The sequence below is a fragment of the Marmota monax genome, unplaced genomic scaffold (genome assembly GCF_021218885.2).
Source record: "Marmota monax isolate L192 unplaced genomic scaffold, Marmota_monax_Labrador192_F-V1.1 WCK01_AAM20220418_F8-fsc00020, whole genome shotgun sequence".
Classification (NCBI taxonomy): Eukaryota; Metazoa; Chordata; class Mammalia; order Rodentia; family Sciuridae; genus Marmota; species Marmota monax.
In genome coordinates, this window is record NW_026692912.1 from 6,791,485 (window position 1) to 6,815,721 (window position 24,237).

The 24,237-nt window shown below is 36.2% G+C and overlaps 1 protein-coding gene and 1 non-coding gene across 3 annotated transcripts in view; one reads left to right on the forward strand and one right to left on the reverse strand.

Annotated features, from left to right (window-relative positions):
* Hsdl2 (hydroxysteroid dehydrogenase like 2) overlaps window positions 1–23,330 on the forward strand; it is a 66,488-nt gene extending 43,158 nt beyond the window's left edge. For both annotated transcript variants that reach the window (XM_046451218.2, XM_046451219.2), the window contains 3 exons: window positions 9,023–9,172; window positions 12,754–12,882; window positions 22,460–23,330. In XM_046451218.2, the coding sequence (XP_046307174.1) occupies window positions 9,023–9,172; window positions 12,754–12,882; window positions 22,460–22,572 (392 nt within the window). In that variant the 3' untranslated portion in view covers window positions 22,573–23,330. The remainder of the gene's footprint in view (window positions 1–9,022; window positions 9,173–12,753; window positions 12,883–22,459) is intronic.
* On the reverse strand, window positions 16,328–16,432 carry LOC124097532 (U6 spliceosomal RNA). Its single transcript, XR_006853269.1, has one exon. It is a non-coding gene; the product is annotated as a U6 spliceosomal RNA (small nuclear RNA).
* Window positions 23,331–24,237: the final 907 nt, after the last annotated feature.

Genomic DNA, 24,237 nt, shown 5'->3' on the forward strand with positions numbered 1-24,237 from the left:
TTTATCCTGTAATAGTGACATTTCTGTCTTCTGCTTCTAAATCATTTTGTAATTTAAACTAAACAAGTTATGTGAGTTTAGTTAATTCTAGCAAAAAAAGAGAAAAAACATGTGTTTTTTTTTCTGTCTATGAGTAAGGCTCTTAAGGGTCTCACTAAGTTGCTGAGACTGGCCTCAAACTGGATCCTCCTGCCTCAGCCTTCTGAGTTGCTGGGATTACAGGCTTGTGCCACTGTGTTAGACTTTTAAAATTTCTTCATTTTTAAAAAAACATCTATTTAAGTTTTATTCATTTTCTTTAGCACGCTTTCCTTAGAGGCATTTTAAGGTGATATGTTATTTTATTTTGAGGAAAAATGTGTCACATCAAAATTCTTTTAAAACAGTTTTCACAGTTTGTACCCTATGACTGCTTTGTGGAAGGCATTTATTTCAAGAAGGTTTTGGTTTTACTTTGTCTGTGTAACTAGGAAATTATAGGCTCCTTGAGTTGGTCTAGAGTTTAGGTTCTAGTCCTTGTGTTCTGAAACTATACCTATTGCTTCCTGAAAGAGGTCAGAAGGAACTCTCTTTAACTAATACCCGTAGGAAGAATTTCTCTTGTGTTTACTAATAAGAATGGCTGTGCTTCTTCTGGGTCCTTACCTTATTTTTGTATTATAGTACTGTGAATCTCCTAAGTGATCCTAGATTTCTTTAGAAGGCTGATAGAAAAGTTAGGAACAAATATCCTCTGTACATTTAGCGAATCTAGAGGCTATTACCAAACCTTATTTCCAGTTTAAGCTTATTTTTTTTGGTCACTATCTTTTCTTTGCCCAGATTTTTCAGGAAATTGAAAAAAATCACTTAGGTAATAAAAAGCGTAATTTTTCTTTTGTATAACAGAAAATTTGAAAATAACAGAAAGGAAATTAGTTCTGAATCCTACCACCCAGTCACAGCTCTTTTAAAAATTAAGTCTTTGGCTGGATGTTTTAGTGGAAACCTCTAATCCCACCAGCTAAGGAGGCTGAGGCAGGAGAATCTCAAAGCCAGCCTCAGCAATTTAGTTAGGACCTAAGCAACCTAGTGAGACCCTATCTTAAAATAAAAATTAAAAAGGGTTGGGGATGTAGCTCAGTGGTAGAGTCCCCCAGGTTCAATCCCTGGTAGCAAAACAAAAACAAAACAGACAAAAACCACAAAACAGGCTGTCAGTCTTTTTCTTAAAAGTCCTCTTACAGAATGGCAGAAATTACCTAAAAAGCCTGTAAAGTCTTTAAGAGTATGGTCTTAAGTTTAGGTAAGCCCCAAATCCTGATTTTTGTCTTGTACCCTAAGATTGGATATTTTGAAGGAAGACATTTATGAACTGAGTTTATTTAATTCGTCTCATATTTAAAATAAGAACTACTTTATTGGTCATGTATCTTCATTAATGGCTGAGATAGGAAGACAATATGATATGGTTAAAAAGAAAGTAGGGGTTGTGGCTCAGTGGTAGAGTGCTCACCTAGGACAGGTAAAGCCCTGGGTTCAATACTCAGCACCACATATAAATAAATAAAATAAAGGCATACATATATTTAAAAAAGGTAATTAGCTTGAGAAGCAAAAACACAATAGCAAAATTAAAATAAACATTAGAGGCGATATAGAATAGAAATCAAACCAGAAAATCTTGTTGGAGTTCTCTCTAATACAGAGGACAAACTTGACTCCCAGAATACAGAAGAAAAGCACAAAAAGATGGGAATAATGGCTTGTCTTTTCTCCTGCAGTTAGCACTGCCTCTCATTATTCCATATTGTCTTCCTATCTCAGCCAGTTATATATGACTTTATGTACCTGTTTCATATAGTGTTTTTTTAAGACTTTATTTTTTAGAGCATTTTTAGTTTCACAACAAAATTGAGAGGAAGGAACATGAACAACCCCATGTACCCCATACCTCACACGTGCACAGCCTTCCCCATTATCAGAGTAGTGTATTTTTTAAAATCAAGATCAATATATTGTGAAGTTTTAATGTGGAGGAGTTCTTGTGGATTTTATAGGAAATTATTTTTAGATACAAACTTTTGCTTTTCAGCATAGTCTTGTATTACACTTGTGCTACATTATTTTTTCATAGGCAGCAGATTATATTTTCTCCCCATTAATCCATCCTCTTACTAGGAGGTAGTGTAGTCAAATGTCAGGGATGTGTAGTTTGCTTTTGAATCCTGGTCCATCTGGTGGTATTCCTTTCTCTCAGCTAATGTGGTACCTGTTGGGTACATAGACATGGAATTTTTTTACCTGCTTCCAGGACTCTTCTTTCCAGTATGCCCTGCTGCCAAAGCTCTTCCCCTCCCTATCTTGATCAGCTATGCGCTGAGGTGTGTTCTTCCCAGGACTCACCACCACAGGACTCTCACCACCACAAGCTTCAAGCTTGAACTTGGATTGCAAAGATGAGAATGAGGAAAAATAAAGTCTCTCTTGAAAAACCACATCTGTGTTTTACAGATGGCCGACTCCTAGTTTTCAAGTTGATATAAGCCCAGACTCTAATCCAGAGAATTAAAGAGTGCCTCTCTCCTTTTTTAAAGTTGGCCAGGGCTGTTCTCCTTGGGAATCTCTCATGTGGCAGGCTTGTGTTTCTTCAGCTCTGTACCTTAGGGTTGCTGAACGTGGTTCCTAGATTTAACAGTAAATTTGTGTCTCAATCTAGGAGATAGTTGTATTTTTTTTTTTAATCCATTGCTGGGGATTGAGCCCAGGGCTGTGCGTATGCCAGACAAGTGCTGTATCACTGAACTATATCCTCAGCCACCCCCCCCCCCGGCTTTTTTAGCACATTATTTATATTTATTTAGAGTGAAGTTAGGAGAGGCTATATTAGGAGGCTGCTAGTCATTCATATGTCTTTTTCTTTTTAAGTTACTGAATTGCTGTAAGTGACTTGCATTCCAGCTTACATGTTTACAGTCTGCTGACTGCACATTTCAAATACTTTACAGGTTTGTTTTTCCTTCTGATGTTTTATTCTTTCATGCCAAGTCATTATGCATATGTCTAAATGTTCCAGGTGATAAATAATACAGCTTATCTCTTGAAAATGTCTTTCAGTGCTAAACTCAAGTTTTTCCTGAAATATCTTTGGCACCTGACAGTACAGATGATATATCTTGATTAATATACAAATCACCTTGAGTAGTCACTCACCAGTAAGGGAGGGGTTCCAGCAGTTATTTATATGACAAATGCTCTTCTCTCTGGTGTAACTACTAAAACTAAACACATTCCCTGCCCATGGAAACATGAAGGAAGCCTGTGTCTTTGCTACCCTTGCTTTGGCAGTCTCTGCTTGGGCCAGTTCTGGTGAGTTCAGATCTTGGATCAATGCTTGTCCTTTATGTTGGCTTTATACAAATTAGATAGTTAGATGTGAAAGGAAATGTGGAGGAAGTATTACTCTGTGGACAACATTACAGGATCTGGAGTCAGACTGTCTGAGTTCAAGTTGCTGGTATAACTCCAGTTGTCATTTTAAAACCTTTCTCACTTCTTATTTTAATTCATTTTTTTTCTTTCTCCTGTCTTGCTGAGGATTGAACCCAATAACTTGAGCCCACAGGCTTGTGCACGCTAAGCAGACACTCTACCACTGAGCTACATTCCCAGCTTTTAAAATTTTTTGTCTAGAGACAGAGCCTCACTGAGTTTCTTAGGGACTCACTAAGTTGCTGAGGCTGACTTTGAACTTTCGATCCTCCAGCCTCAGTCTCTGGAGTCGCTGGGATTATAGGTGTGCGCCACCATGCCTGGCAGTTTTCTAATCTCTTGCTTTCCTTTTGTAAACACTGTGAGGATCAAGTGTGGTGGTACATTATATTCTGCATTTGATATGGTAAGCACTCTCTAAATATTGGTTGTAGTAATTATCACTGACTTAATTATCTTGAATTTTCTGAGTGCTCAAACTTACTATTTATATATATGCCTTTTCTAGTTATTTCTGCTTTTGTCTAACTATACTGACTTGAACTTCAAGGAGGTTCATTGAAAATATTTATTTTAGCTATTTTTACTTTATTCTTAATTTTAATGGGAAAATCTTTAGATTTTACCCATAAGTAGGGTGTTACATGATGTAAGATGGATTTTTTTGTTTGATTTGGGGTGTAACTCAGTGGTTCAATATGTGTTTATTACCATGTGAGACGCTCAGTGTTCAATCTGCAGAACACAAAAGAGAAAGAAAGAGAATTTTGTTGTTTTAATCCAAAAAGTTTTATGTCTGTACTCTTTAGAGTAACAAGTTGGTTACATTTTGAATATGGTAAATGAATGGGGTAACTTTCTTTTTCTGTGCTGTTTTCTCTGAATGGTTGAAATATCTCACCTGCTAAATCACTGGAACTTTGTAAAAAGTTATTTCTTTGAACAAACTTTTTATTTTCTCATTCAATTACCAGCTCTTTAATTTTGGATGTTTACTGGGGATTGGACCCAGAGATGCTTTACCACTGAGCCACATCCCCAGCCCTATTTTGTATTTTATTTAGAGATAGGGACTCCCTAAGTTGCTGAGGCTGGCCTCAAACTTGCAATTCTCCTGCCTCAGCCTCCTGAGTTGCTGGGATTACAGGTATGCGTCACTGTGCTGCCTTAAATTTTTTAAAATTATTTCTGTGATGCTGGGGATTCAACCCAGGGCCTCATGCTCTGGTAAGTGCTCCATTATTGAGCCTACCCCCAGTTACCAGCTTTTCAAAAATAAAAAGCCAGTCATCCATTTAAGGTTTAAAATTTACTTAAGAGTTGAAATGTAGTATTAACTTAAAAAAATCCATGTTTAATTTTCTCTTTTCTCTTTTTCTCATTTTTTTGATGTTTGCCAGAAAATTGCTGAGTTTATTGTATCTTAATTTTTTTTTCTCCAAAACACCAGACTTAAAATTTTATTTTTAATTGTATTGCTTTAAAATACAATTTTAAGAATATTTTTTAAATAATAACTATTGATATAATTTATCTTTACCCCCAATTCACCATTCAGAAATGTATATGTCAATGTCTTTATTTTTATTCCTTTTAGTTTTGACTGTGCATTTAGCTCTTTAATATAATTTTGGATATGTCCACTAGATTTTGTGTACTTCTTTCAATTTTAATAGCATTTAAAATTAGTCTTAGTATGGAAGTATAGACAAGTATAGAAAAGTATGAGAAGCTTGAAGAAAAATTTTAAAATTACCTGTAATCCACCTCCTAAATGTAAATGTTGCTTTGTTTTTGGGTTTATGTTCTTCTTATCACCTTTTTTTCTTTACAGATGTAAAATTCATACCCACAAATGAATATTTCACCAGATTGGATCATTTTATATTCAATTATATATACTCTTTTTTTTTTTTACTTATAATTATGTTGTGAATATTTTCCATGTCTTCAGAAGTAACTTGTTGAAATGACAACTTAGCATTATATCACATGAATATATTATTTTTTTATTTTTATTTTTTTAATTAATTTATTTTTTAGTTTTCGGCAGACATAACATCTTTCTTTGTATGTGGTGCTGAGGCTCGAACCTGGGCCGCACGCATGCCAGGCGAGCGCGCTACCGCTTGAGCCACATCCCCAGCCCAAATATATTATTATTATTTTTTTTTTAAAGAGAGAGAGAGAGAGAGAGAGAGAGAGAGAGAGAGAATTTTTTAATATTTATTTTTCAGTTCTTGGCAGACACAACATCTTTGTTTGTAAGTGGTGCTGAGGATTGAACCCGGGCCTCACGCATGCCAGGCTAGCGCGCTACTGCTTGAGCCACATCCCCAGCCCAAATATATTATTATTATTTTTTTTAAAGAGAGAGAGAGAGAGAGAGAGAATTTTTTAATATTTATTTTTCAGTTCTTGGCAGACACAACATCTTTGTTTGTAAGTGGTGCTGAGGATTGAACCCGGGCCTCACGCATGCCAGGTGAGCGCGCTACCGCTTGAGCCACATCCCCAGACCAAATATATTATTTTTTAATATATTTTTTTTTAGTTATATAGGTGGATGCAATATCTTTATTTTTTATTTTTATGTGGTGCTGAGGATCGAACCCAGTGCCTCACTCATGTGAGGCAAGCACTATCTCTCTGAGCCACAACCCCAGCCCTGAATATATTATTTTAGTGGTTTGTAATTGTTTCATTTTATAAATGTTACCACATAAGTTTTTGTTCTTAAGTCACAAAAAGTGGGTAATTAGGCAAAAGGAAAGACATTTTAAGGCTTCTGATACATTTTACCAAATATTCTTCTAGAGTCATACATCTAATGTCAATGTATACTTATCTGTGTCAGTGCACTATTGATATTGGAATATAACGCTTAGGATATAGCTTGCCTACCATGTGCAAAAGCCTTGGGCTCCATCCCCAATACCACAGTCAATCAATCAATCAATAAACAAACAAATAAATAAATATTGGAATACATGCCTCAATTTTTAACCTGGTTTCTAAATAATAGTACCTTATAGCAGTATACCTCATCCACTTACACTAAAGTATATTTGAAAAGTAATTTATTTTCAAGGATATACTGGGAAAAGACATTGTACATAGTACACATTATGAAGGTTATAAAGTATTAAGTAAATCATTGGGCTGAAGGTTACTTTTCAAATGTACTGTGAACTATTGACAAGATGTTGTGTTTCAAATTGTAGGGTAAGCATGTGTGTATTCACATATTCAACCTTTTGTAATTTAATTCAATTCAGACTGGCCGCCACCTTGTCTAAAATAATCTATCCTATCCCAGTTCTTGCTTTTTAAAATAATAATACCTGTCCCTTCTTGACCTAATTTCATCTAAGTGTACATGTGTTACCTGTTTGTGTAATGTCTGTCTTCAGCAGACAGTTTTCCTGTTTTGGTTTGGCCTCATGATAACAATGGCCTCAACAAAACGAATTAGGAAGTATTCCCTTCTCTTTATTTTTGGAAGGGTTTGAAAGGATTGACCGGCATAAAAGAATAGAAACTATGTGATTGTTTCCATTTTTTGGAAGGTAAAAATAAGGCAAACTGAATGGTATCAACCATTCAGAGGAGAGGGCATGGATTGGGCTTTTGGGTACCTTTAATATCCTGCTTCTTGACCTAGATGGTGACGACTAAGGGCTTTTGCCATCTGATAAGTTATTAGCTGTATACTTACAATCTCTCTCTTTATATCTATGTTGTATGTTAGTAAAAAGCAGTGCCATGCCATAAGAAGCACTAGAAGTTATTTGACCTGGAAGCAGGCAATGAAAGAGTACATTGTAGTGAATTTAAAAATAATTATAAAACTGACTAAAAGAAAAAAGAGTAGTCTATCTCATTTGCTTAATTGAATCTTAAGGATTTTATCTTTAATTTTTGCTTGGACTTGAACTTTAAAGAGAAGAAGAATTTTATATTTGTCTTTGAAAGCATTATAATGGAAGGTAACTTACATTTGGTATACTTATGCAGTATCTTTATGCTGTCAGTTAGACATCATTTCATAACTTTGGTGAGTTGTCCTGGATAAGATGGCAGGGTATAATTTATGAGGAAATAGATGGGGAATTTTATTTTTAGCCTAGAGGTCAGTTTTCCCTTGGAGTTAATTAATGAAATGTTCTTACCTGTATCTGAGGGCAACTACTAAATTTCCTTTAAGTGATTCCAGGAGGGGAAAAAAAAAAAAGGAACTCATTGGGGGACAGCACCATGATGTGGGAGCAGAACAGTCCTATGAACTGTGCCTTCTCCCCTGGCTAATCATATGCCGAGTTGTTTTAAGCAGTTGGTTAAGTGATGCAAGTCTTATAGGTGAGTCTCTATTCCTCCAGCCTCGTGTTTGCAGGCAGGGGAGCCATCACCAGATTGACAGTTTGACCTCCCTTTTTGTCTAGTGGGAGGCACTAGCCTGAGCCAGTGAGATGGGGAGAAGAAAGTGACCTTGCCTTGTTCTGACCCTTCTGAGCAGGCTGTCTTTGGTGTTCACATAAGCTCTGCCCACAACATTTTTTTTTTTTTTAAAGAGAGAGAGAGAGAAAATTTTTTTATATTTATTTTTTAGTTTTCTGCGGACACAACATCTTTATTTGTATGTGGTGCTGAGGATCGAACCTGGGCCGCACGCATGCCAGGCGAGCGCGCTACCGCTTGAGCCACATCCCCAGCCCTGCCCGCAACATTTCTAACCCCTAATGGGAGGATGCAGCAAGTTCAATCCATGGATAAAGGGATGGGGTGAATAAATTTAATGTAGAGGGAAAGTGATTACAAAGTTCACTTGGCTGATGATTAAAGCTACAATCTCCACTTTAACTCCAATAATTCCATAGTTGGTATTTTGATCTTCATTTTTCTGACTTCAAGGTCTTTTTTTCTCATTTGGTTTTAATATTCAAATAGGGCTGGGGTTGTGGCCCAGTGGTAGAGGGGTTGATCCTCAGCACTGCAAATAAATAAATAAATAAATAAAATGAAGATCCATGGACAACTAGAAATATTTTTTAAAAACTCAAAGAGAATATTAAAAAGTGATTAATTATGACCCCTAAAACTCCAGCAGTTTTGTTTAGGTCTGTTTATTATAAACATTGTATTGTTTAGTAGTAGGTTTTTTTGTTTCGTTAATTTTTTTTTTTTAGTTGTAGTTGGACACAATGCCTTTATTTATTTATTTATTTTTGTGGTGCTGAGAATCGAACCCATCGCCTTGCATGTGGTAGGAGAGTGCTCTACCGCTGAGCCACAACCCCAGGCCACTTTGTTTTGTTTTTTATAACCTGTTCTGAAAGTCAGCCCTTTCCTTAGAGAGTATAAGCTACTACATTCATAGTTATAACTCATATGTTTGGCTGCTATTCTATCACTTTGATTTATACTTTTATATGCTACTTAATGTGTTTAAAGTTATTTGGTCAAACAGGTCTATTTGGTAGCATGTCTCTCTTGCTTACTAATTAATCTTGTGTGTGGCTTTAAGGCCATTTACATGAATAATATTCTTCAGGTGCTGTTCCTGAAGCCAAAGAAGAGAAGCCACAGCCACAGTCAAAAGCACATTTTGGAGCTGTGGAAGAAACATTTAGAATTGTTAAGGACTCTCTCAGTGATGATGTGGTTAAAGCCACACAAGCAATCTATCAGTTTGAACTCTCAGGTAAGGACTGTGTTGGATAATCTGAGGCTATTATGAAACAAGGTGGAATGTTTCTTTTGGAAGAAAATCAGTCTACAATAGTGATAACCTGAATACTTGACTGTATTTAAGATGCTTGAATGTAGACATTCAAGAATACTGTTGATTTCTAAGCTAAGATCAATGAATATGGATGCATGCAAAATAGTTTTATTACATATACTTCCAGTGTTAAATAACATCTTGATAATGGAGAAGAAATTCTATGCTGAGAGGCCTATGCATCATGACAGGGAGTGCAGTGCAATAATTTATCAATCGTGGGCAATTTAGTATTTTTATCTTTGATATTACTCAGATCAGTCTGAGTATAGTCAGCTTTTTAAAACCTCTTAATGTTTTTCTTTTCCACATAGTAAAATTAACACAGGTTAATGGTAGTCTTAAGAAGTAACTACCACAGTTCCATTACAGAAACTTTTGCATTCCGTGTCTCCTGGGTTATTTAACATATTCTTTTTTTTTTAAAGAGAGAGAGAGAATTTTTTTTTAATATTTATTTTTCAGTTTTTGGTGGACACAACATCTTTGTTTGTATGTGGTGCTGAGGATCGAACCCAGGCCGCATGCATGCCAGGCGAGCATGCTACTGCTTGAGCTACATCCCCAGCCCTATTTAACATATTCTTGCCTTTGTGTTTTCACTTCCTTTTTGTCCTTGGAATCCATGGTTCATTGCTTCAGTCACTCTCTAGCCTGTGTCCTAAACTTGTCCCAGACCCTTTGTCTTCATGTTGTTATCTGTCAAAGGCCCTGTAGTCTCAGTTGAATCATCAAACTATCTGAGGGCTTCATAGTTGCATCAAGACTGCTAAGCCCTGTTGAAGAAAAGGGAAAAAAAAAAAAATCAGATCTGCACCAGTAGAAGTTCATCAGTGTCCCTCTTCAAATGGTACCTCAAGTAATACTTCTTCAAGTAGCACCTCAGAATTCTGTTTTCAGCCACTGCCTTATTTTCCACAGCAACTATTTTAAACCCTTTCAGAAGGCTACAGACAGAAATTGCTCCACTTCCTACCATCAGATATAAATTAACCATTATAGGTTCCTCCTTCCCTCCTGTATAATGGAGCACATCCCTCCATCTTTAATGTCTGTACTATCCTGAGTGCCTAGAGTCTTACTCAAATGCAGAATCTGATCCAGTTGGTCTGGGGTAGAGTCTAAGATTGTGATTTCTGACAGGTGGTGACAGTATTACACCTCATGAATGTCACTTTCAGTAGCAAAATTCTAGGTCTTGTTTTCTCTGTCCATCTCAGGAATTATGTTGTTCATCATGCCTTCTTCAACCTGCTCATCCTGCAGCCTCCTTCCCAGTGATATTTTAATGTTTCCAAGCCTATTCTGTCTTTAAAACAGAGCATAGCAGCAGTAACAAACCACACACCCTTTCTCTCCCTTTCAGAGCCAAACTTACTTTCATCTGCAACTCACATTCTGGACACTGCTCTCATATCATTTATCCCTCCCTATTCCATAGACTTGACTTTCACCAGGGACCTGGATGGACATTCATGCCACCAGTGGGCATTTGTCAATCCTACCTGTGACCACACTGCAGCTTCCGAGGCTGTTGACTACTCCTTCCTTCTGGAAATGCCCCCTTTCCTTGGTTTTATTCCCCATCTCCTTTGCTAGATGCTTCTCCTCTATCCTTCCCTTAACACTGTATCCTTTAGGTCGCTATCTTAGCACTCCTTATACTCTATACAGATTTGTTTGAGGAAACTCCAATCATCCCCTGGTTTCAATGACCATATGAACTGATTGGTCATATATTTACATTTCTAGCTTAGTCGGATTTCATTTGACTTTTTTTTTTAATGTTATAGTTGGACACAATACCTTTATTTTATTTATTATTTATTTTTATGTGGTGCTGAGGATCAAACCCAGGGCCTCGCACATGCTGAGCGAGCCCACTATCGCTGAGCCACAATCCCAGTCCTTCATTTGACATTTTTATTTGGCTGTCCCAAATATACCTCTATCTGAAAATGTTCAAAACAACACAATATTTCCAATACCTGCATTTGCTGTTCTTCTAATTAGTCCTTTCTCAGTAAACCCAACACCCATTTTTGCCCAAGTTCCCAAGCCAGAAAACTAGCAGATCAATCCTGTGCACACGGCCCACCTTTTCTTCTGCATACTTGGTCCGTTTTCTGGCTTTGAGGTTTTGCTTTGAAAATTTCTCTCAAATATGCCCATTTGTCCTCATCCCCATGGCCACGATCCTGATCCAGGGATCACCTTCAAGCTCACAAATGATCCCACCAATGTCCTTACTAGTCTTCTCCATCCTCTTCATCCCTTTCTAATGTATCACCTGCACTGAAGGTAGGGTGAGCTATTTAAGATGCAAACCTTATTGTGTCATTTTCCTTCCATGGTGACAAAGGATGAGGGATGAAGTTACTAAATCCTTTACGTGGCTCACTGTGTCCCCCACCGAGAGTGCCTTATGAGTGAGTCTGATGCCACTGTCCTCCAGTCCTACTGTACTGTTTTCAGGTCTAGTTCCTCACACATGCTTCATGCCCTCCTTTTTTTTGTATTGGGGATTGAACTCAGGGGCACTGGCACTTAACCACTGAGCCACATCCCCAGTCCTTTTTTATATTTTATTTAGAGACAGGGTCTATCTGAGTTTCTTAGAGACTCCACTAAGTTACTGAGGCTGGCTTTGAAAGTGTGACCCTCCTGCCTCAGCCTCCTGAGCCTCTGGGATCCTGCCCACTTAATTCTGTTGATGGTTTTGTTTTTGTTTTACATATCCTGTTTTCATTGCCTGAGGTATTTTCCCTCTTCCCTGTCCAACTAACTAATTCTTACTTAACTTTCAAAGTTCAGCTTCAACTGGGCTTTCCTGGCCCTAGTGCTTTTTTCCCCCCTAGGTGTGTTGGGTGTCGGGGATTGAACCATGGTCTTGAGCATGCTAGGTGAGCCCTTCTACCACTGAGCTATATACTCAGCTAAATCAATTTTTTGTTATTATGGTAAAATACAAATAAAAGTTGCTAATTCCTTTCAAGAGTACAGTTACATTCACATTGTTTTACAACCATCTCCAAAACTTTTTCATCATCCCAAACTGAAGTTCTATACTCCTAAAATAATAACTTCCCATTCTCTCCTGTTACTGGTACTTAGTAATCCCGGTTCTTCTTTTATTAGTATGTACATCACCTTCCATTTCCTCTCTTATTGTGAGAACAGTGGTTTTTTTTTTTTAACATTTTACTAGTTGTTGATAGACCTTTATTTATTTATATGTGGTGCTGAGGATCGAACCTAGTGCCTCATACATGCTAGGCAAGCGCTCTACCACTGAGCCCTTGCCCCAGCCCAGAGAACAGTGTTTCTCTTATCTTATTGAAGGCTCTTTGGAACCTAGCACCTTGAAACAAAATAAGTGCTCAATAAATATTTGCTGTTTGATTATTAGAGGCCAGAGAATTTTAATCCAGGAAATAGCATTTTGGAAGATTATTCTAATCATAATAATTGTTTATTTCTATATATTAATCTCTATATAGGTGAAGATGGTGGCACATGGTTTCTGGATTTGAAAAACAGGGGTGGGAATGTTGGACATGGAGAGCCCTCTGATAAGGCGGATGTGGTGATGAGTATGTCCACTGATGATTTTGTCAAAATGTTTTCAGGTAAGTTTTCGATTTTGTTAGTTCGCTTGTTGTTCATGGAGAATTTAGTTCTATTATTTTACGTTATTCTTTTCCAAAGAATCAAGACTCATTAATGTTTGTTTTGGAATCTCAGCCACGATTTATGTTGAAGAGCATAGTTTGGGGAAGGCTATTCTTACTGTTGCCCCTATGGTCACTTCTGTCTTACTCAACAAATGGAAAATAGATGGCAGAATTTTTTTTTTTTTGACTGAGAAGCTAATATAAGATATAATGTTAGAAACAGGGATAGTTCAGACGGACTCCTAGGTGTGCTTCATTCTGATAGCTGGATTAAGATATTTCCAATAATGCCATGGTTACTGGAGATGTCATATTCAGCAGCAGTTCATTTATTGAGAGTGGATCATGCTTTAGTCTTGCCAGCTGTTGCAATAAGAAAATGCCAGCCCTCTGCCATGGCCCAGCGGCACTGCTTTCTGTGGAACCCCCAACTCAGGAACCTTTTGCATGATTTTCTGTCTGTCCTTTTACTTCTAACAATGTCAGAAAAAAATAAAGGATAATTTGTTCTGTTTTCTATTCTTAGAACTCTATTCCAATTGGTACGTTCATTAACAAATTCTAAAGTGTTAGCAGCACTTTAAACTAAGGTATTATAATATTCCAAAGTCTTTCATATAATGAATTATAAATGTTATGCATATTTTGTTCTGTTTTAATCTTGACAAGTAGGATCACAGTGTATCCTGAACCCTCTAAGTCTTGCTTTCCAATTCTAATCAAGGATGCCAGTGGCCTGCATTCAGTTTGAGCCAATCTGATGTCTTTATGATCAAGATTTATTTAACTTTCCCCATTCCTTGTAGTAGGGTTAAACATACAAAAATAAGAAAATATGCTTAAGAAAAAAGAAAACAATTTTTTATTACACCACTGAAAAATGACCATCAATTAATTTAGTGTAGCATCATACATATATATATTTGTGTGTGTGCATGTGAATGTATATAATATAATGTATGCTTATAAAAACAAGATGATACTACTGAAAAATAAGATTGTACTACTGTTTGGTAATCTTCACATTGTGCATTATAGAGCATCTTTCAGTATTAATGGTTATCTCTTTATTCATTTTAAATAGTTTAGTGTGTGTTTAGGGTTTTAAATACTTTCTTCATAGAGCTTAAACATGTTTTGGACACAAAAGTATTTGATAAATTTTTAGTGAATATGGATCTTACGAATATTTTTTAAACTTAAAGATCATTTAAAAATTTATTGTCAACTTGTAAACTGAAATGACAGTAATTATATCCAATAATTACTGTCCTTTGAGATAAAATATGTTCTTCATTTTATAAAGATAGAGACTGAGACTTTGATGAATTAAATAACAAGCCCAAGATAGGGAGTGATAAATGTTGGACACAGGATTTGAATCCAAGCTAACTCCCCAAAACTCTTTCTTTTAATTATTGTGCTCTGATGATCTTCAAAGGTGAATCAATGGCTTCTTTAATTTACCTGTTCTTACATAGCATAAACTAGAAATAATGGGCTTTTCGCTTATGTATTTCTGTGAATGTGCTCTTGCATTGACTAGGAGAGGTAGGCCAGCCTTTGAATATTTTTCAAAAGATTTAAGTTATTATGAGGTGTATTTTGTAGCAATGGTTTCATCTGGGAGCAAGTGAGTTTGCTCTTTCATTCTTAGCTATTGATCTCATCTGCTTTTCTTTAAATGAGTACAATTTAGACCTTACAGCCTAAGAATTCTACTTTTAGAAACCATAGACATTTCTATGCCTTTTTGTATAGTAGATACATTATGAATATAAAAACTTAAAGCAGCTAGTAAACAAATTATCACAATCTCTTCTTTTGGCCAGCAGAGGCCACTGTGTGGTAAATCAATAAGATAGAAATAAATTTTAGCAAGGCATAGTGGTATGTGCCTGTAGTTCCAGCTACTAGGGAGGCTGAGCCAGGAGAATCATTTAAGCCCAGGAGTTTGAGATTAGCTTGGGCAACAGAGAGAGAGACTGTCTCTTAAAGGAAGGAAGGAGGGAGGAAGGAAGGAAGGAAATGTGTTTGTGCCAGGTGAGGTGGTGCACACCTATAATTCCAGAGGCTTGGGAGGCTGAGATAGGAGGATTTCAAGTTCAAAGCAAGCCTCAGAAACTTAGTGAGGCTGTAAATAACTTAGTGAGATCCCGTCTCAAAAGAAAATATAAAAAAAGGCTGGGGATGTGGCTCAGTTGTTGAGTGGCCTTGGGTTCAGTCTCTGGGAAGGAAGGAAGGGAGGGAGGGAAGGGAAGGAAGAAAGGAGGGAGGGAGGGAGTTAGGGAGGAAGGGAGTGTATTGTACTTAATAGCTATTTTTCAAAGTTTTAAAAAATAGTATTGTTGAAGTATAAAATTACATACTATAAAATTCATCATTATCAGTTATATGTACATACTATAAAATCCATCATTTTACGTTACATGTACATGATTTTTAGTAAATTTCTAGAGTTGGTCAAACATTACCACAACATAATTTAACAATATTTTCCTTATACCAAAAAAAATCATCTTTGAAGTTGACACCTATTTCCACTGTACTCCACCCTGCCCTCAGCCAGCCAAACACTATTGTTCTCTGTCTCTACAGATATTTTGTATAAATGGAATCAGAAAGTTTGAAGTCTTTTGCACCTGGCTTCTTTCACTTAGCATAAGGCTTTTGAGAGTCAGCCATCTGTGTTGTAGCATGTCTCAGCAGTTCACTTCCTTCTTATGGGTGCATAGCATTCTGTTGTAGAGCTCTATCTCTATCCTCACACTGTTTATACCCTAACCAGCTGATGGATATTTGAATTGTTTCAAGTTTTTGGTTGTTATGAATATTGCTACTCTGAATATCATCATACATGTATTTGTATGGATGTATATTTTCATTCCTCTTTGGTGAATTTCATTGGGTAATATGGTAAGTTGATTTAACTTTTTAAGAAACAACCAAGGGCTGGGGTTGTAGCTCAGTAGTAGAGCGCCTGCCTAGCCTGTGTGAGGCACTAGGTTCAATCCTCAGCACCACCTAAAAAAATAAACAAAGTTATTAAAAAAAATAATAAAGAAAAAAAACAACCAAACTGGTAAAGTGGCTGCACCATTGTTACATTTCTAACAACAGTGTATGAAGGTTCCAATTTCTCCACATTCTCACCAACACTTTTTTTTTTCTAATATTTATTTTTTAGTTGTAGTTGGACACAATACCTTTATTTTATTTGTTTATTTTTATGTGGTGCTGCGGATGGAATCCAGGGCCTCATATGTGCTAGGCAAGTGCTCTATCACTGAGTCACATGACCCCAGCCCCCCTCTCACCAACACTTATGATTATCTTTTTTATTATAGGCATTTCAGTAGGTATGTAGTAGTATGTCATATGGGTTTTTTATTTTTATTTGTTAAATATGGAACACTTCATAAATTTGCATGTCATCCTAGTGCAGGAGCCATGCTAATCTTCTCTGTATCATTCCAATTTTATATATGTGCTGCCGAAGGGAGCATTAACTTACATTTAACTTGGATAACCTTAATAATTATGTTGAACATCCTTTCCTATGTTTTATAGTATATTTGGTGAACTATCCTTACAGTTTGCTCCTTTCTAAATTGAGTTCTTTTTATTATTGAATTAGAAGAAATCAAGATTGTCTTTTTATTTTCAGTGGTAGGAGTATTTATAAATTCTGGATATATGTTCCTTATCAAATACTCTTTCCCAGTCTGTGGTTTGTCTTTTCATTTTCATACTAGTATATTTTATTTTACAAAAGTGTTTTGATTTGATAAAGTCTTTGATATGATTTTTTCCAGTATGGTTGTTGTTTCCCCTAAGCATTTTATTCTTTTTTGTTATTGTGTATGGAATTGTTTTGTTAATTTTATTTTTGAATTACCTGTTCCTGATGCACATAAATATAATTAATTTTTGTGTATTGATTTAGTATCCTGTAAATTAATTTGTGAAGCCATTTGGAGCTCAGATTTTGTGGGAAGATTTTTAATTACTAATTCAGTATCTTGTTATATGTCAATAGCTTTGATTTTAATGACTTCATCAAGGTGTAATTCATATACTCACACATTTCACCCATTTAAAGATTTATAATTCAGTGGTTTGTCACAGTTGCTTTTTGAACACTTTCATCACCAAAAAAACAAAACAAAAAAACCAAAAAACACCTCATACCCTATCTCTCTATTCCCACCTCTAGCTCTAAACAACCACTAATCAACTTTCTTTCCCTAGATATGAATAGGATTACTTAATATGGGATCTTTTGTGACTGATCTCTTTCACTTAGTTTTACAATGTTTTCAGGTTTCATCCTTGAGATAGCATATTTTAGTACTTCAATCTCTCTCTCTCTCTCTCTCTAAAGGAAGTGAAATTCACACGTGCAAACAACCATTTTGAAATGATCCATGACATTTAAAGCATTAACAATGCTACCACCACTTCTGTAGTTTCAGGACTTCTTCACCACCCCAGAAAACACCTTGAACCATTAAGTAATCACTACCCATTCCTGCCTCCTCCTGGCAACCACTAATCTGCTTTCTTTCTCTACTGATTTACATTTTGTGGCTATTTCATATAAACAGAATCATATAATATGTGATCTTTTGCATCTGGCTTCTCTCACCTAGCATAATGTTTTTGAGGTTCATCCAAGCTGTAGCATGCATCAGCACTTCATTTCTTTTTATGGCTGAGTAAAATTCCATTGTATGAATAGACCACAATTTGTTTATCCATTCATCTGCAGACAGACAATTAGTTTGTTTCTACTGTTTGTTAGGAATAATGCTCCTACAAACATTCATAGGCAAGTTTCTGTGTGGACATTTGTGATAGGTCTCTTCCCCAAAGTGGAATTGCTGGGTCATATAGTAATTCTACATTTAAGTTTTCAAAGAATTGCCAAACTGTTTTTCAAAGGGGCTGCACTATTTACATTTCCATTAGCAATGCATAAGGGTTTCTGTTTCTTCATACCCTTGCCCTCATCAGCACCTATTATTTTTTAATTTTATAGGGTTTTTGTTTATTTATTTATTTATTTTGTTATTGCCATCCTAATGGATATGAAGTTGTATCTGGTAGTTTTGATTTGTATTTACATAGTAGCTGATAATACCTAACGTTTTCCATTTTTTCATGTGTTTATTGGTCATATGTATAACTTTCTTCTTCTCTCATCTTCATCTTTAAATTGGGTTGTCATCTTGTTTCTTTTCTTTTTATGGTGCTGGGTATTGAACCTAAGGTCTTGCACATGCTAGGCAAGCACTTTACCACCAAGCTACATCCCAGCCCAGGTTATTTATCTTTTTGTTATTGAGTTTTAAGAATTCTTTGTATATTTACAAAAGTGTGATTTGCAAATACTTTCTCCCATTTTTTGTAGTTTTTTTTTCACTTTCTTTTTTTTTCTTTTTAAATGTGAGCAAGAGCCTTTATTGTGCTTTTGCAGAAAGGCAGGGTAGGCAGGCTTAGGATTGGAAATGTAGCCCTTTATTTGTGTATTTGTTTCTGCCTCCCAGGTTGGGGGCGGGTGCTTGAACCCAGGGCCTCACATATACTAGGCAAGCTCTCTACCACTAAGCTACAACCCTAGCCCATCTTTTCACTTTTTGATGAATATTTTGAAGCAAATATTTTTAAATTTTTATTTATTTATTAGCAGTGCTGGGGATTGAACCTAGGGCTTTCTACATGAGTTGAGTGGCTAGTGCTGTGCCACTCAACTGTATCCTAGCCCTTTTATTTTATTTTTTGAGATAGGATCTTGCTAAGTTCCCAGGATGATTTTGAATTTGTGACCAGTCTGCCTCAGTTTTCTGAGTAGTTGGAATTAATAGGCATGTACAATCAACCACACCTAGCTAAAGTTTTTATTTTGATAGATACCAGTTTATATATTTTTTTCTTTTGTTGCTTATACTTTTTGTGTCATATTTAAGAGTCTTTGCCAAACTCAAGGTTAAATATTTACCACTAAATTTTCTTCTAAGAATTTTTAGTTTTAACTCTGACTTAAGTCTACAATCCATTTTGAATTAAATTTGTATATGGTTTGATACACATTTTCCAGTAGCTTCCAGTGGTTTCATTCTTTTGATATCATATCCAGTTATCCCAAAACCATTGAATAGGCAGTTCTTTCCCTCATTGAATGGTCTTGGCACTCTTGTTGAAGATCAGTTGACCTTAAGATATGTGGGTTTAGTTAAACCTGTAAATGTATAGGTAAAGCTAAATATATAATCAACATGTGGCTCAGTATTTCTACTCTTAAAAAGATTTGAAAATAGACACTCGATAAATAAATAAATAAAGGCACATGTGTTGCTCACAAAGGTTCCATTCACAGTAACCAAAAGGTGGAACAACCCAAATGTCCATCAACAGATGAATGAACAACTTGTGCTATGTATACACTATATACAATGGAATAACCTTCAACCATAAAAAGGAAGTTCATCCAACATGGATGAACCTTGAAAACATTACACTAAGTGAAAGAAGTGAAACACTAAAGATCTCATGTTGTGTGAATCCTTTGTATAAAATATCTAGGGTAGGTAAGTCTCTGGAAACAGTTAATTGGTATTTGTCAGGGTCTGGAGAGAGAAGGAATTACTGATGTGAAATCCATATAGGGTTTCCTTTTGGGATAAAGAAGATGTTTTGGAACTAGGAAGATACAGTGGTTGTGTACAATGTTGTGACTATTTAAATGCTACTGAATTGTTGCCCCTTTATATAAGGGCACTAATTCTCTCATGGAATTTCTACCCTCAAATGTTCATCTAAACCTAATTAACTCCCACAGACCCCACCTCCTGACACCGTCCCACTGGTGTTGGGGCTTCAGGATACGGAATTTGGAGGGACACATACCTACTTAGCAAAGCCTTCCTATGATCTTCCCAGGGCTTTCCCCCTCACAACTACTTGATGCAGTTGCTCTGTTGTCAGATGTGTCAGACTGTCCTTCAGGCTACTTTTTCCTGGAGCCCTTTGTCTTCATGTTCCAGTCTGAACTGTAGATCTACAAGCTGCTCCACAGCTGTTGTCTTAGAAGTTCAGTTAACTCCTCAACATTGAATTTATTTCCAGGATTTCGTGTCTTCTTTCTTAGGTTTACATTTTTTTATTATGGCGACACATGTTCTCCTCTAGCTATGTGAGAGGATATGTTTGAGGTACTTTTTATATGTCTCTGAAGCTATTTTTATTCTACTAACAATCTTTTGATTGATTGGCCGGGTAGAGACATCTGAGTTGAAATTCACTTTCTCTTAGAATTTTGAAGCTTTGACTCCCATCTTCTAAGATTACAGTTGAGAATTTGATCCTATTCTTGTTCTTAATCTTGCCCTTTCTGAAAGTGAATCAGATTCATTTTTGTGGTGTTCCAAAATTTCACAGTGATTCAAGGTGGCCCGGTCTTTTTTTCTGTGATTCTCCTGGGTGCTTGGGTCCTTGAAATGTTCTTATAGTATTTCTTTGATATTTCTGAAGAAAAGGGTTGATGTGATTTCATCATCATTTTCTTCTATTGTATAACTTATTTTACTTTCCAGGAGATCAACTTACTTTCTATTGCATTTTAATATTAAGAATCAAAACTTTAATTTTCAAGACCTCACTTTTGTTTTCCAATGGTTTTCTTTTTTGGCTGCCTCCTTTCTCTTCCTCACTCTGCTCCACTCACCTCTTCCCATCTCTTACTATCTTTGGTTTTCTCTTTGCCCTCCCTCTTTCCCCTTCCTTTGTTCATCCCCGCCTCTTTTTTTCCATCTTTCCTGTGCTTCTGGTCTCCTTTGCTTGTTTTAGTTTTCTTTCTTCTGCACATGCATCCTTCCTCTTTAAGTTCCCTTTATCCATGTTTTTGCTTTTCTTTTTGTCTCATGATATCCATTCATCTATGGACAAAGCTTTATAAAGCTGATTGGAAGCTGTGTTATATACTGATAGATTTCACTATATTATAGAGTGGCAGAGCAGTGAGCACAGTTGCCCAGATGGTAGAGTTTGTAAGTTTTTGGAGGGGCTGTTCTTGTTTCTTCAAAGAATAAAGACCCTCCAGTATCTTCCATGTAAGTCGTGTTATTCTTTCTATTATTTATAAGTTTAGATGTTTTAACATTTTCTTTTAGAGAGGCACAGCTCAAAAAAGAATGGGACTTGATTCTTTCCATCTGTAACCAATTTATGAGGGTTTGTAACCCTTATTTAGAATAATTTAAAGGCGTCTACTAATTGATGTACAAAATACATTAACCTGTACACTGTATGTGGTACCTGGGTGGAGGGTGGGGTGAGCAACTAATGCATGGACATGTAGCGTGCCTTCTAGGACATATGAGCAACATATAAACTGGCATACAATAAGGCAGGAAATCATAAATGAGTTCTACATACACAATATGTGACCTTGGGCAAGTCAAAATCCTCTCCTGAGCCTCAGTTCTTTTCATGAATTCCACTGTATGCCAGACTGTGAGTGACACTGGAATAAAATAGCAGATAAAAAACAAAGCTCCTAGCCGGGTGCAGTGGTGCACACTTGTAATCCCAGTGGCTCCAGAGACTGAGGCAGGAGGATTGCGTGTTCAAAGCCAGCCTCAGCAAAGGCGAGGCCCTAAGCAATTCAGTGAGATCCTGTCTTTAAATAAAATACAAAATAGGGCTGGGATCTGGCTTAGTGGTTGAGTGCTCCTGAGTTCAATCCCCAGTATTCCGTCCCCATCCCCCACAAAAAAAAGATAGCTCCTTCTCTCCACAGAGCTAATATTTGTTATCTTCTTTATTAGCTACGGTTCATCCCTTTGTTCATGTGTTTTAACACTCACATTTTTTTAATACTGTGGCATTTCTATTTCTAGTATTGAAATAATATTAGCACATACTTCTGTGTCCATACATTATATTTAATGGTCACTTAAAATATTTTATGCATTTACACTATTTAATTACCCGAATTTAAACGTTGAAAAGGCTAAAAGTGTAATAAACTATAATAGATTGGAAAATTAAACAATGATAGTATTTGTTTACCAGAATTTACTTGGACTCTGTTTCTTTTACTTCTTTATTGTTGGTGTTGTTGATGGACTTTATTTTTTATTTATTTATATGTGGTGCTGAGGATTGAACCCAGAGCATCATGCATGCCAGGCGAGCCCTCTATCACTGAGCTACAATCCCAGCCCCACCATGTTTCTTTTAGTGTAGAACTACTAGAGGATGTTTAAATATTCCATCTTCAGCTTTTTGCCATAATCTTTGCTGATTGTTGATATTTTTTACATTACCTCTTGTGTTATAGGATTTTGTTAACATATAAATCTAGGAATTGAAATTCCCTAGATACTGATATAAAAGGCTGTAATAGAAATTTCTATGCTTCTGAGAGTTTTAGAACTCAAAGAGAGTCTTTTTATGATTCATATTCTTGAAGTGATACATCCCTAAGGGCACTAAATAGTTGCTTACCTCTCTTATTTTCTCATTTTAGGAAAACTAAAACCAACAGTGGCATTCATGTCAGGAAAATTGAAGATTAAAGGAAACATGGCCCTAGCAATCAAATTGGAGAAACTAATGAATCAGATGAATTCCAGACTGTGATGGCAAAGAACAAAAATGTTGACTGCTATGCTTAAAAAGTAAAAAAAAAAAAAACCAAACCTCAACAATTAAAAATCTAATGTTGTTGTCTTCCCTATTGTATGTTAAAAATGTGCATGTCTATTCTGGAAAAAAATAGATTCTATAAGACTCAAAATCGAATTGAAAGCGCCAGCCTAATGGTGCAATGGCTCATGCCTATAATCCCAGTGACTTGGGAGGCTGAAGCAGGAGGACCATAAGTTTGAGGCTAGCCTGGGCAATTTAGCAAGAGACTGTCCCAAAATAAAAAAGGGTTGCAGATATAGCTCAGTGGTAGAACATTACCTGGGTGCAATTGCCAGTGCTGAAAAAAAAAACAAAAAGTATGAAAATGGTATAGCTACTTAAAAATCAAAACAAAACATAACCAAGTAGCCAATCAAATATAGACTTCACTAAGTAGATTTCCAAGACATTCTGTTTTCTATATTTTGAGGGGTTTTCCTCTGAGCCTTATATCTCTTTCATTGTCTTCTAGTAAGAAAAAAAAAGTACATATTATGAACAACCAATCAGGATAAAGCAGTAAAATTGACCATTTTAATGATCAATTTTCTTCTGATATAAATTGAAGCTAATTTGTGTTAAAATTTTAAATTTTGGATTGTATACTAATGTAAATCTTAATGTTTTGGATTTTTATAAGCTTATTTTATAGAAAATATCTGCTTTTCACACAAGTAAACTGCTTAATAAATACTGCTTGTAAAAGCTAATGGAATAAAGTTTTTCATTTTGTTAACTAGCTTTTCAGATATAGTAATCTTCAGGAAAATATTAATGTAATTCAACTAATTGCAGTATGTATTCTATTTAAGATATGTTAAAAACAAACAAACAAACAAACCCTACTTTCTTTTGCTATCGATTTGCCTGATCTGGATATTTCATATAAATGGAATCATGTAGGACCTTTTGTGACTAATTTTTCCTTAGTATGTTTTTAAGGTTCATCCATGTTTCTTATGGTTTGGATCTTTAAAGTCCCTAGAAAAGCTCAGGTGTTAGGCAACGCAGTAATGTTCAGAGGTGAAATGATTGTAGATTATGAGAGCTATAACCTCACCAGTGGATCGGTCCATTTGATGGATTGATAATTTGGTTGGGCTATGTGATGGTAACTGTGGGCAGGTGGGGTGTGGTTGTGGTTGGAGGAAGTAGGTCACCGGGGTGTGCCTTTGAGGGTTACATTTTGTCCCTGGCTCCTTGCTCTTCCTGTTTCTCAGCTGCCATGGGCTGAGCAGTTTTCTTCTGCCATACCTTTCTGCTATGACGTTCTACCTCACCTCAGGCTCACAGCAATGGAGTTGACCAACCATGAATTGAATCTCTGAAACCATAAGCCATAATAAACTTTTCCTTCTCTAACTTGTTCTTGTCAGGCATTTTGGTCACAGTGATGAAAAGCTGACAAACAGTGTCATAGCATTGGGGCAGTGTCATTAATTTAATACAGTTGCTGCTTAGATACCCATTTTTAGGCCTGATATAAGTTATCTGGAACCCAGTTGTACCCTGTCATCTTTGACCTAGTTAAAACTTCCTCTCCCTGTGTGGTAGTTTGTGATATAACCAACTTTTCCCTCATCCCAGTGACCCAAAACCCAACATATCCCACAGCTG